This window comes from Canis lupus, chromosome 9 (genome assembly GCF_011100685.1).
Source record: "Canis lupus familiaris isolate Mischka breed German Shepherd chromosome 9, alternate assembly UU_Cfam_GSD_1.0, whole genome shotgun sequence".
NCBI classification, from domain to species: domain Eukaryota; kingdom Metazoa; phylum Chordata; class Mammalia; order Carnivora; family Canidae; genus Canis; species Canis lupus.
The window spans coordinates 16,403,573-16,415,797 of NC_049230.1; the positions used below are offsets into that span (position 1 = coordinate 16,403,573).

Here is a 12,225-nt window from a genome sequence, read left to right on the forward strand (position 1 = left end):
AAGGCCAATATTCTCTGAAATCTAAATGCAGTGCCTGAAATGCTTACCATCCAGTGGCAGTATGTTCAGTAGATCCAGGCTTTCTTTCCTTGTTAGTTCAATTCCTACATTTTCCAGATAGAGTTGTGTGTCACTGGCATTAATTTTACCACCTTTAAAAAGATGGGAAATATGTACATTTTCATATCTACTTTAAGATAGTTATAATAAAAGAGCAGTATTTCAACTTGCTAGAGATGTAACTGCAGAAGAACAAGGAGACAATGAAGCCTATCTAACTATCACAAGAAGGGGTTAAGAGATAACATGTTTCCTTTAAGCCTCATCAAAAGAATGCTTTTATTACTGCTCTAAAAAAACAGGGACAAGCCAACCAGCCTATAATAAAATATACTTCTTAAAAAATGATACTTCTAAAACCACAGGTAATAAAAAGTCCATCTACATTCTTAAAAACAAACATGCCATCAGCATATTGGTAAAATAAGGCTTGTGTATAGTTTTGGAATATTGGGATATGCAATTAAAAAATGGTATGTACAGGGATCCCTGGGTGGCGCAGCGGTTTGGCGCCTGCCTTTGGCCCAGGGCGCGATCCTGGAGACCCAGGATCGAATCCCACGTCAGGCTCCCGGTGCATGGAGCCTGCTTCTCCCTCTGCCTGTGTCTCTGCCTCTCTCTCTCTCTCTCTGTGTGACTATCATAAATAAATAAAATAAAATTTTATATCTTTTCATCATTACTTCTCACTCACCAGAAAATAACTTTGCTGTACTCATAAAGGAGGTCAGTGAAATATTTCCATTCTCTAAAATGCAAATCATAAATCGTATTTAAACAAAACATGTACTATTATTGGGAATAGGGTCCCTTTTTTTCTATGAAAATTTCTAAGTTGTCATTCCTTACATAGAGGAAATATGTTCTTTAAAAAAATTTTTTAATGTCCAACCACCTTATAGAATTCTAAAGAAGTTGTTTTTTTTTTAAATTATTTATTATTATTTTTTTAAATTTATTTATTCATGATAGGCACAGTGAGAGAGAGAGGCAGAGACACAGGCAGAGGGAGAAGCAGGCTCCATGCACCGGGAGCCCGACGTGGGACTCGATCCCGGATCTCCAGGATCGCGCCCTGGGCCAAAGGCAGGCGCCAAACCGCTGCGCCACCCAGGGATCCCTAAAGAAGTTGTTTTAACATGCTAACATGATTGTTTGGTATGGTAATTCTTTTCCACTTGATCCTTTTCACTTAAAAGCTATTTCTTTGGGGCCACATTATTAGTCTAAAGTCAGATATCACTGAGCCTCTACTTCAACCCAACCTGACATTCGTATTTGTTAAATGAGAATATGATAGCCTCTATTTGTACATTACATACTAAACAATCCTACTTCCTCACTTGGTTTTGTCAATCTCTGATCTTTTCTGACATCTATTTCAATAACTTCTGTTATTTTCCTCTAAGAGCTCTTTTGATATTCCTAGCTAAATTTAAATCTACCAGTGCCATGTTGGTCCTCTGACAATATTGAGAATAATAATCAGAAGTCATATTTCTCACCATCGAGGATAAAAACTCTATAAGTACTTCTAACTTTCTCAGTGGAATTGAATAAGAATACTCAGATTTCATGAGAATATTTCAAAGATTTTTTTCTGACAGGAAGTGGTAAGTGGTTAAATGAAATACTCACTGTCAATTTTCAGATGATTGTGTAGATCTTGGATTTCTTTCTCTTCAAGATCATAGTTCAAATTTTCCAGAAGGAATTCTATTTTATTATCTAAAATTTTCCCACCTTAATAAAGAGGTAAAATTAAAATGTGAAACTATGTCTAAAATTAAAAATTCTAGATAAGTCTATGCATCAAACCCCAATGGGAAAGAGGAAAGCAAAGTTCAATGCAGATGTTCAAGGAAAACATAAAACTAAGGGGTCAAGGGATAGGGCTGGGGAATGTGAAGAAAAGAACATGTCCTTTACATGTTACAATACACTTTGCTAAAACTTGTTGTAGACTTCTAAAGCAAATAAAAGAAATGAGGCCTATTACTCATTCTTCATTTATTATTCATAAAGGAATATGTCAGAAACAATAGCTATAATTCTGGTTCCTGAGTTTGTAGCCTGCTCTTATAACAGTAAGTTATTTCTACAAACTTAGTGATTACTTGAGCTTGAGTTATAAGTCATAAAGGAGAATGAAAAAGGTTAATAGCCTAATTGTTATATTTAACAGAATAGGCTCAAATATGGGTTTAAATCCTCTTCCCAAGTTCAAACTGTGTGACCTTATGCAAGTGAGTTAATATCTTCCATCTGTAAAATGGTGCTAATATAAGCACATGATCTCTTAGGAGTTTTGTGATAATTAAATGAGTTGCTAGATGTATTTAGGATAGTGCCTGGCATTATAATCAAGAGAAATTAGCTATTGTTATCATTAAGCAATTAAAGGGATTTCCAAAAAGAAGCACAAAACTTAAAGATCTCATTTTCACTTGACTTCTTATAATGCTTATCACTCACCTTGGAAAGTCTTTAAGCCATGTAGCAATCGACTGTGATATACCTTTCCATCAGCTATAAGAAAAGTCATAATTGATGTAACAGAGAAAGTAAAACAGCAATTCATAACAAGAGTACAGATTATTATTTTTTAAACATTTATGTATTTATTTTAGAGAGAGAGAGAGAGCATGAGTGTGGGGTAGGGGCAGTGGGAGATGCAGAGGGGAAGCAGACTCCCCGCTGAGCACAGAACCCAACTACACTGGGCTCTATTCCAGGACTCTGGCCAAAACCAAGAGTTGGATGTTTAACCTAGGTGCCCCTAGACTATTTCTTAAAGACATAATGTCCCATGATTGGCTTTACAAATTTATCTAATTTCTTATTCACACATCCTTCTCTTTTTTGGCTTTAAGAATAAAGGGAAGGGAGGCGGGGCAAGATGGTGGAAGAATAGGGTCCCCAAGTCACCTGTCCCCACCAAATTACCTAGATAACCTTAAAATCATCCTGAAAATCTACGAATTCAGCCTGAGATTTAAAGAGAGAACAGCTGGAATGCTACAGTGAGAAGAGTTCGCGCTTCTATCAAGGTAGGAAGACGGGGAAAAAAGAAATAAAGAAACAAAAGGCATCCAAGGGGGAGGGGCCCCGCGAGGAGCCGGGCTAAGGCTGGGACGAGTGTCCCCAGGACAGGAAAGCACCAACAGGGAGAAGCAGGAGCTTCACGGGCGGAAAGGTGCTCACAGAGAGTTAGAGCAGGACCCCGGGGGGGTGGGATGCCCTCAGGCTCCCTGGGATACTAACAGACACCTGCGCCCCGGGGAGAGCACCACACCCCGTGGCTGAGCTCCCTAAAGGGCTGCAGTGTGCGCCCTGCGGCCCGGGAGCAGCTCGGAGTGGCTCAGGAAGCTGCCCTGCCGGGAGCACCAATCCACCAGCGCAGGCCCGGGAGCACAGGGCACCGGGGACACAGCCCAGGATCCGGCCTCCCCCAGGACAGGCAGAGGCCAGTAGGGCACAGGACAGCAAGGACACTCCTGCCCCAAGCTGAGCGGATCAGTGGCCCTGCCCCCCGGAGCATCCAGGCCCTGCAGGCTGAGAGCTCTGTAGTGACTGCGGGAGCTGAATCCAGGGCTCCAGAGCTGGCCGCTGCCACTGTTGCTGTTCCTCCTGGGGCCTCACAGGGTAAACAACCCCCACTGAACCTCACAGTGGCCTCACAGGATAAACAGGATAAACATCACTCACTGAGCCCTGTACCAGGCAGGGGGCAGAGCAGCTCCTCCAAGTGCTAACACCTGAAAATCAGCACAACAGGCCCCTCCCCCCAGAAGACCAGCTAGACAAACGGGGGAAAAACAAATTATTAACCAAGCAGCACTGGAAAGTTCCAGGGGAAGTCAAGGGACTAACAGTATACAGAATCAGAGGATACTCCCCCTTGTTTTTTGTTTTTGTTTTTTTTTCTTTTTGATTTCTGTGCTTCCCTCTCCCCTTTTTTCTTTTTTTTTTCTCTTTTTCTTTTTTCTTTTTTTTCTCTTTTTCTTTCCTTCTTCCTCTTCTCTCTTTTTCTCCTTTTCCCAATACAACTTGTTTTTGGCCACTCTGCTCTGAGCAAAATGAGTAGAAGGAAAACCTCACCTCAAAAGAAAGAATCAGAAACAGTCCTCTCTCCCACAGAGTTACAAAATCTAATTACAATTCAATGTCAGAAAGCCAATTCAGAAGCACTATTATACAGCTACTGGTGGCTCTAGAAAAAAGCATAAAGGACTCAACAGACTTCATGACTGCAGAATTTAGATCTAATCAGGCAGAAATTAAAAATCAATTGAATGAGATGCAATCCACACTAGAGGTCCTAACGATGAGGGTTAGCGAGGTGGAAGAACGAGTGAGTGACATAGAAGACAAGTTGATGGCAAAGAGGGAAACTGAGGAGAAAAGAAACAAACAATTAAAAGATCATGAGGACAGATTAAGGGAAATAAGTGACAGCCTGAGGAAGAAAAACCTACATTTAATTGGGGTTCCTGAGGGCGCCGAAAGGGCCAGAGGGCCAGAATATGTATTTGAACAAATCCTAGCTGAAAACTTTCCTAATCTGGGAAGGGAAACAGGCATTCAGATCCAGGAAATAGAGAGATCCCCCCCCTAAAATCAATAAAAACCGTTCAACACCTCAACATCTAATAGTTAAGCTTGCAAATTCCAAAGATAAAGAGAAGATCCTTAAAGCAGCAAGAGACAAGAAATCCCTGACTTTTATGGGGAGGAGTATTAGGGTAACAACAGACCTCTCCACAGAGACCTGGCAGGCCAGAAAGGGCTGACAAGATATATTCAGGGTCCTAAATGAGAAAAAAATGCAACCGAGAATACTTTATCCAGCAAGGCTCTCATTCAGAATGGAAGGAGAGATAAAGAGCTTCCAAGACAGGCAGGAACTAAAAGAGTATGTGACCTCCAAACCAGCTCTGCAAGAAATTCTAAGGGGGACTCTTAAAATTCCCCATTAAGAAGAAGTCCAATGGAACAATCCACAAAAACAGGGACTGAATAGATATTATGATGACACTAAACTCATATCTTTCAATAGTAACTCTGAACGTGAATGGGCTTAATGACCCCATCAAAAGGTGCAGGGTGTCAGACTGGATGAAAAAGCAAGACCCATCTATTTGCTGTCTACAAGAGACTCATTTTAGACAGAAGGACACCTACAGCCTGAAAATAAAAGGTTGGAGAACCATTTTCCATTCAAATGGTCCTCAAAAGAAAGCAGGGGTAACCATCCTCATATCAGATAAATTAAAGTTTATCCCAAAGACTGTAGTAAGAGATGAAGAGGGACACAATCTCATACTTAAAGGATCTATCCAACAAGAGGACTTAACAATCATCAATATATATGCCCCGAATGTGGGACCTGCCAAATATATCAATCAATTAATAACCAAAATTAAGACATACTTAGATAATAATACACTTATAAAAAAAAATATAAAAAAAAATACACTTATACTTGGTGACTTCAATCTAGCACTTTCTACACCTGATAGGTCTTCTAAACACAACATCTCCAAAGAAACGAGAGCTTTAAATGATACACTGGACCAGATGGATTTCACAGATATCTACAGAACTTTACATCCAAACTCAACTGAATACACATTCCTCTCAAGTGCACATGGAACTTTCTCCAGACTAGACTACATACTGGGTCACAAATCAGGTCTGAACTGATACCAAACGATTGGGATCGTACCCTGCATATTCTCAGACCATAATGCCTTGAAATTAGAACTAAATCACAACAAGAAGTTTGGAAGGACCTCAAACACGTGGAGGTTAAGGACTATCTTGCTAAAAGATGAAAGGGTCAACCAGGAAATCAAGGAAGAATTAAAAAGATTCATGGAAACAAATGAGAATGAAGATACAACCATTCAAAATCTTTGGGATACAGCAAAAGCAGTCCTGAGGGGGAAATACATCACAATACAAGCATCCACCCAAAAACTGGAAAGAACTCAAATACAAAAGCTAACCTTACACCTAAAGGAGCTAGAGAAAAAACAGCAAATAGATCGTACACCCAGGAGAAGAAGAGAGTTAATAAAGATTCAAGCAGAACTCAACGAAATCGAGACCAGAAGAACTGTGGAACAGATCAACAAAACCAGGAGTTGGTTCTTTGAAAGAATTAATAAGATAAACCATTAGTCAGCCTTATTAAAAAGAAGAGAGAGAAGACTCAAATTAATAAAATCATGAATGAGGGATCCCTGGGTGGCTCAGCGGTTTAGCACCTGCCTTTGGCCCAGGGCACAGTCCTGGAATCCCAGGATCAAGTCCCGTTTTGGGCTCCCGGCATGGAGCCTGTATCTCTCTCTGCCTGTGTCTCTGCCTCTCTCTCTCTCTGTCTGTCTATCATGAATAAATAAATAAAATCTTTAAAAAAATAAAATCATGACTAGAAAGGGGAGATCACTACCAATACCAAGGAAATACAAACGATTTTAAAAACATATTATGAACAGCTATACGCCAATAAATTAGGCAATCTAGAAGAAATGGACGCATTCCTGGAAAGCCACAAACTACCAAAACTGGAACAGGAAGAAATAGAAAACCTGAACAGGCCAATAACCAGGGAGGAAATTGAAGCAGTCATCAAAAACCTCCCAAGACACAAAAGTCCAGGGCCAGATGGCTTCCCTGGGGAATTCTATCAAACGTTTAAAGAAGAAAGCATACCTATTCTACTAAAACTGTTTGGAAAGATAGAAAGAGATGGAGTACTTCCAAATTCGTTCTATGAGGCCAGCATCACCTTAATTCCGAAACCAGACAAAGACCCCACCAAAAAGGAGAATTATAGACCAATATCCCTGATGAACATGGATGCAAAAATTCTCAACAAGATACTTGCCAATAGGATCCAACAGTACATTAAGAAGATTATTCATCATGACCAAGTAGGATTTATTCCTGGGACGCAAGGCTGGTTCAACACTGGTAAAACAATCAATGTGATTCATCATATCAGCAAAAGAAAAACCAAGAACCATAGGATCCTCTCAATAGATGCAGAGAAAGCATTTGACAAAATACAGCATCCGTTCCTGATCAAACTCTTCAGAGTGTAGGGATAGAGAAAACATTCCTCAGCATCTTAAAAGCCATCTACGAAAGCCCACAGCAAATATCATTCTCAATGGGGAAGCACTGGGAGCCTTTCCCCTAAGATCAGGAACAAGACAGGGATGTCCACTCTCACCACTGCTGTTCAACATAGTACTGGAAGTCCTAGCCTCAGCTATCAGACAACAAAAAGACATTAAAGGCATTCAAATTGGCAAAGAAGAAGTCAAACTCTCCCTCTTCGCAATGATATGATACTCTACATAGAAAACCCAAAAGTCTCCACCCCAAGATTGCTAGAACTCATACAGCAATTCGGTAGCATGGCAGGATACAAAATCAATGCCCAGAAATCAGTGGCATTTCTATACACTAACAATGAGACTGAAGAAAGAGAAATTAAGGAGTCAATCCCATTTACAATTGCACCCAAAAACATAAGATACCTAGGAATAAACCTAACCAAAGAGGTAAAGGATCTATACCCTCAAAACTATAGAACACTTCTGAAAGAAATTGAGGAAGACACAAAGAGATGGAAAAATATTCCATGCTCATGGATTGGCAGAATTAATATTGTGAAAATGTCAATGTTAACCAGGGCAATTTACACGTTTAAAGCAATCCCTATCAAAATACCATGGACTTTCTTCAGAGAGTTAGAACAAATTATTTTAAGATTTGTGTGGAATCAGAAAAGACCCCGAATAGCCAGGGGAATTTTAAAAAAGAAAACCAAAGCTGGGGGCATCACAATGCCAGATTTCAGGTTGTACTACAAAGCTGTGGTCATCAAGACAGTGTGGTACTGGCACAAAAACAGACATATAGATCAATGGAACAGAATAGAGAACCCAGAAGCGGACCCTCAACTTTATGGCCAACTAATATTCGATAAAGGAGGAAAGACTATCCATTGGAAGAAAGACAGTCTCTTCAATAAATGGTGCTGGGAAAATTGGACATCCACATGCAGAAGAATGAAACTAGACCACTCTCTTTCACCATACACAAACATCAACTCAAAATGGATGAAAGATCTAAATGTGAGACAAGATTCCATCAAAATCCTAGAGGAGAACACAGGCAACACCCTTTTTGAACTTGGCCACAGTAACTTCTTGCAAGATACATCCATGAAGGCAAAAGAAACAAAAGCAAAAATGAACTATTGGGACTTCAACAAGATAAGAAGCTTTTGCACAGCAAAGGATACAGTCAACAAAACTAAAAGACAACCTACAGAGTTGGAGAAGATATTTGCAAATGACCTATCAGATAAAGGGCTAGTATCCAAGATCTATAAAGAACTTCTTAAACTCAACACCAAAGAAACAAACAATCCAATCATGAAATGGGCAAAAGACATGAAGAGAAATCTCACAGAGGAAGACATAGACATGGCCAACATGCACATGAGAAAATGCTCCACATCACCTGCCATCAGGGAAATACAAATCAAAACCACAATGAGATACTACCTCACACCAGTGAGAATGGGGCAAATTAACAAGGCAGGAACCCACAAATGTTGGAGAGAATGCGGAGAAAAGGGAACCCTCTTACACTGTTGGTGGGAATGTGAACCGGTGCAGCCACTATGGAAAACTGTGTGGAGGTTCCTCAAAGAGTTAAAAATAAATCTGCCCTACGACCCAGCATTTGCACTGCTGGGGATTTACCCCAAAGATACAGATGCAATGAGGGATCCCTGGGTGGCGCAGCGGTTTGGCGCCTGCCTTTGGCCCAGGGCGCGGTCCTGGAGACCCAGGATCGAATCCCACGTCGGGCTCTCGGTGCATGGAGCCTGCTTCTCCCTCTGCCTATGTCCCTGCCTCTCTCTCTCTCTGTGACTGTCATAAATAAATAAAAATGTTAAAAAAAAAAAAAGATACAGATGCAATGAAACGCCGGGACACCTGCACCTCGATGTTTCTAGCAGCAATGTCCACAATAGCCAAACTGTGGAAGGAGCCTCAGTGTCCATCGAAAGATGAATGGATAAAGAAGATGTGGTTTATGTATACAATGGAATATTACTCAGCCTTTAGAAACGACAAATACCCACCATTTGCTTCGTCGTGGATGGAACTGGAGGGTATTATGCTGAGTGAAATAAGTGAGTCAGAGAAGGACAAAGATTATATGGTCTCATTCATTTGGGGAATATAAATAATAGTGAAAGGGAATAGAGGGGAAGGGAGAAGAAATGGGTAGGAAATATCAGAAAGGGAGACAGAACATGGAAGACTCCTAACTCTGGAAAACGATCTAGGGGTGGTGGAAGGGGAGGAGGGCGGGGGTTGGGGGTAACTGGGTGGCGCGCACTGAGTGGGGCACTTGACGGAATGAGCACTGGGTGTTATTCTGTATGTTGGCAAATTGAACACCATTAAAAAATAAATTTATTATTTAAAAAAAGAATAAAGGGAAGGAAGAGAGTAAGAATTTAAATTTATCCATTTTACAGTTCTAAAACTTTACATCTCTTTGATTTGACACTTTTTACCTGACTTCCTCTCTTTTTTTCTCCCACTTCTTTCTCACTATGTTTTAGGACTGTCAGACATTTCATAGTTAATATCCTGAATTAAAATTTATCACTTTAAAAATCTTAATTTCTTTTTTTTTAACTTTATTTATTTATGATAGTCACACACACACACAGAGAGAGAGAGAGAGAGGCAGAGACACAGGCAGAGGGAGAAGCAGGCTCCATGCACCAGGAGCCCGACGTGGGACTCGATCCCGGGTCTCCAGGATCACGCCCTGGGCCAAAGGCAGGCGCTAAACCGCTGCACCACCCAGGGATCCCAAAAATCCTAATTTCTTTATGAAGTTCTAAATCACAATACAGCCAATTCCATCCCCTACAGTAGCCTCCATGAATGCAAGGATTTTTGTCTTTAATCCCACAACCTAAGAAGTTCTCAATAAATACATTGAATATAAATATATATTTACTAAATTTTTATTTATTAATTTATTTTTTAATTTTAATTTTATTTTTTTAAATTGGAGTTCAATTTGCCAACATACAGCATATCACCCAGTGCTCATCTCGTCAAGTGCCCCCCTCAGTGTCTGTCACCCAGTCACCCCAACCCCCCGCCCACCTCCCTTTCCACTATCCCTTGTTTGTTTCCCAGAGTTAGGAGTCTCTCATGTTCTTTCACCCTCTCTGATATTTTCACTCATTTTCTCTCCTTTCCCCTTTATTCCCTTTCACTCTTGATATTCCCCAAATGAATGAGACCATATAATGTTTGTCCTTCTCCAATTAATAAATGTTTAATGATTCCCTACCTACCCTAACAATATATATACTCAAAATATATTTTCCTAAAGGCCATAGCAGTATCATAAATGCTTACAAGTAATTGGCAGAGTTCTTAGCAGCTTCCAGCGTTCCTTAGGTGTGAGTTCTAGCCCTGTGTTTTTCAAAATGTCACTTACTTCATCAACATGAATCTTGATTCATTTGAAAAGATGGAAATTATAGACTGATGAAAATTTAAGAATTATGAATGATTCTTAATTATGAATTTCATCGAAGTTTAATTGCAGAATTGAGAGCAGGGTTGATAAAAGTGCTGAGTCAGTACTCTAAGGGAATGTCAAAAACAGAACTAAATCTCATAATTCTGGAGAGCATACTTTCTGAATGCTCTAATATAATAAAAGTGGGATAAATAAAAACTCTGAAATGGGAGTTGTATGAGACTAGAACCACTTATACAAAGGCTTATATAAATTACTCTATAAAGATGGCATGTATATTACTTTTTATTTGCCTATGTGATAAGTTATTCAGAAAAAGGATTTATACTAATGTTTTATCATGCCAATTATTGTGGTAACATAGATTTTTGGCTGTTCAAACAATGGAAAGTGATATGCATTATTGAAAAAAAATCCAGAGAATATAAGATATTTTACTAAGATATAAAAAATCAGTAGTTTGCTCAAAAAGCATATAGCCCCAAACCAATCTGGATCATTATATAAAAGATACCACTAATGTACCAACAAGAATAACAATGTCAGTATCAGGAATAAAATGTTTAAAAGCATAATAGAAAAGCATCAGGATATTGGTATTTAAAATGACTTTTCCCTATAAGATTTCACTCACCTTTGAATGGCCTTACATTTTCCATGAGTGTATTCAGTTTAACCTTTTCACCTGTAAGATAATGTGCAAACAAGACCCAGCCATAATGACTCAGATCCAGAAAACATTATAAAAACTTTATATTGTAGAACATAACACTGAAATTTAAAAATTTATCCAAATTTGTTTTATAAATGTATCCCAGATAAGCATGGAATTGAAGAATCAAATTATAAATATGATAAATATATAACACAAAAGAAAAAATTGTAGTATAAAATTCTATACATAGCAGTGCTAGGAAGTTCTTTTTGTTTGCTTTTAGTTTCAGATGTACAATTTACTGATTTAACACTTCAATACATTATCCTGTGCTCATCACAAGTGCACTCCTTAATCCCCATCACCTATTTAACCCATACACCTATCCACCTTCCCTCTGGTAACCATCAGTTTGTTAGATATAGTTAAAAGTCAGTTTCTTGGTTTTCCTCTCTCTTTTCTTTTCCCAAGATTGATTGTTTTGTTTCTTCATTTGCACAGATGAGTGAAATTGTATGGTATTTGTCTTTCTTTGACTGACTTATTTCACTTAGCATAATTCTCTCTAGCTCCATCCACGTCATTGCAAATGGCAGGATTTCATTCTTTTTTTATGGCTAATATTCCATTATATATTTAAATACATTAAATACATACCCCATCTTCTTTTTTAAAATTTATTTATGATAGTCACACACAGAGAGAGAGAGAGAGAGGCAGAGACATAGGCAGAGGGAGAAGCAGGCTCCATGCACAGGGAGCCCGACATGGGATTCAATCCCAGGTCTCCAGGATTGCGCCCTGTGCCAAAGGCAGGCGCTAAACTGCTGCGCCACCCAGGGATCCCCATACCCCATCTTCTTTATCCATTCATCAATCCATGGACATTTGGGCTCTTTTCA

At 39.4% G+C, this 12,225-nt stretch overlaps 1 protein-coding gene across 2 annotated transcripts in view; it reads right to left on the reverse strand.

The window, feature by feature from the left end:
* The window catches only part of LOC106559243, a 52,792-nt gene that overhangs the window by 14,162 nt on the left and 26,405 nt on the right, over positions 1-12,225 (reverse strand). The window contains exons 8-11 of one of the 2 annotated variants that reach the window (XM_038546985.1): positions 11,303-11,353; positions 2,536-2,589; positions 1,699-1,803; positions 48-152 (exon numbers count right to left, since the gene is read on the reverse strand). In XM_038546985.1, the coding sequence (XP_038402913.1) occupies positions 48-152; positions 1,699-1,803; positions 2,536-2,589; positions 11,303-11,327 (289 nt within the window). In that variant the 5' untranslated portion in view covers positions 11,328-11,353. Of the gene's footprint in view, positions 1-47; positions 153-1,698; positions 1,804-2,535; positions 2,590-11,302; positions 11,354-12,225 lie in introns of those variants that run through there. The other variant, XR_005364320.1, reaches the window with a different exon arrangement.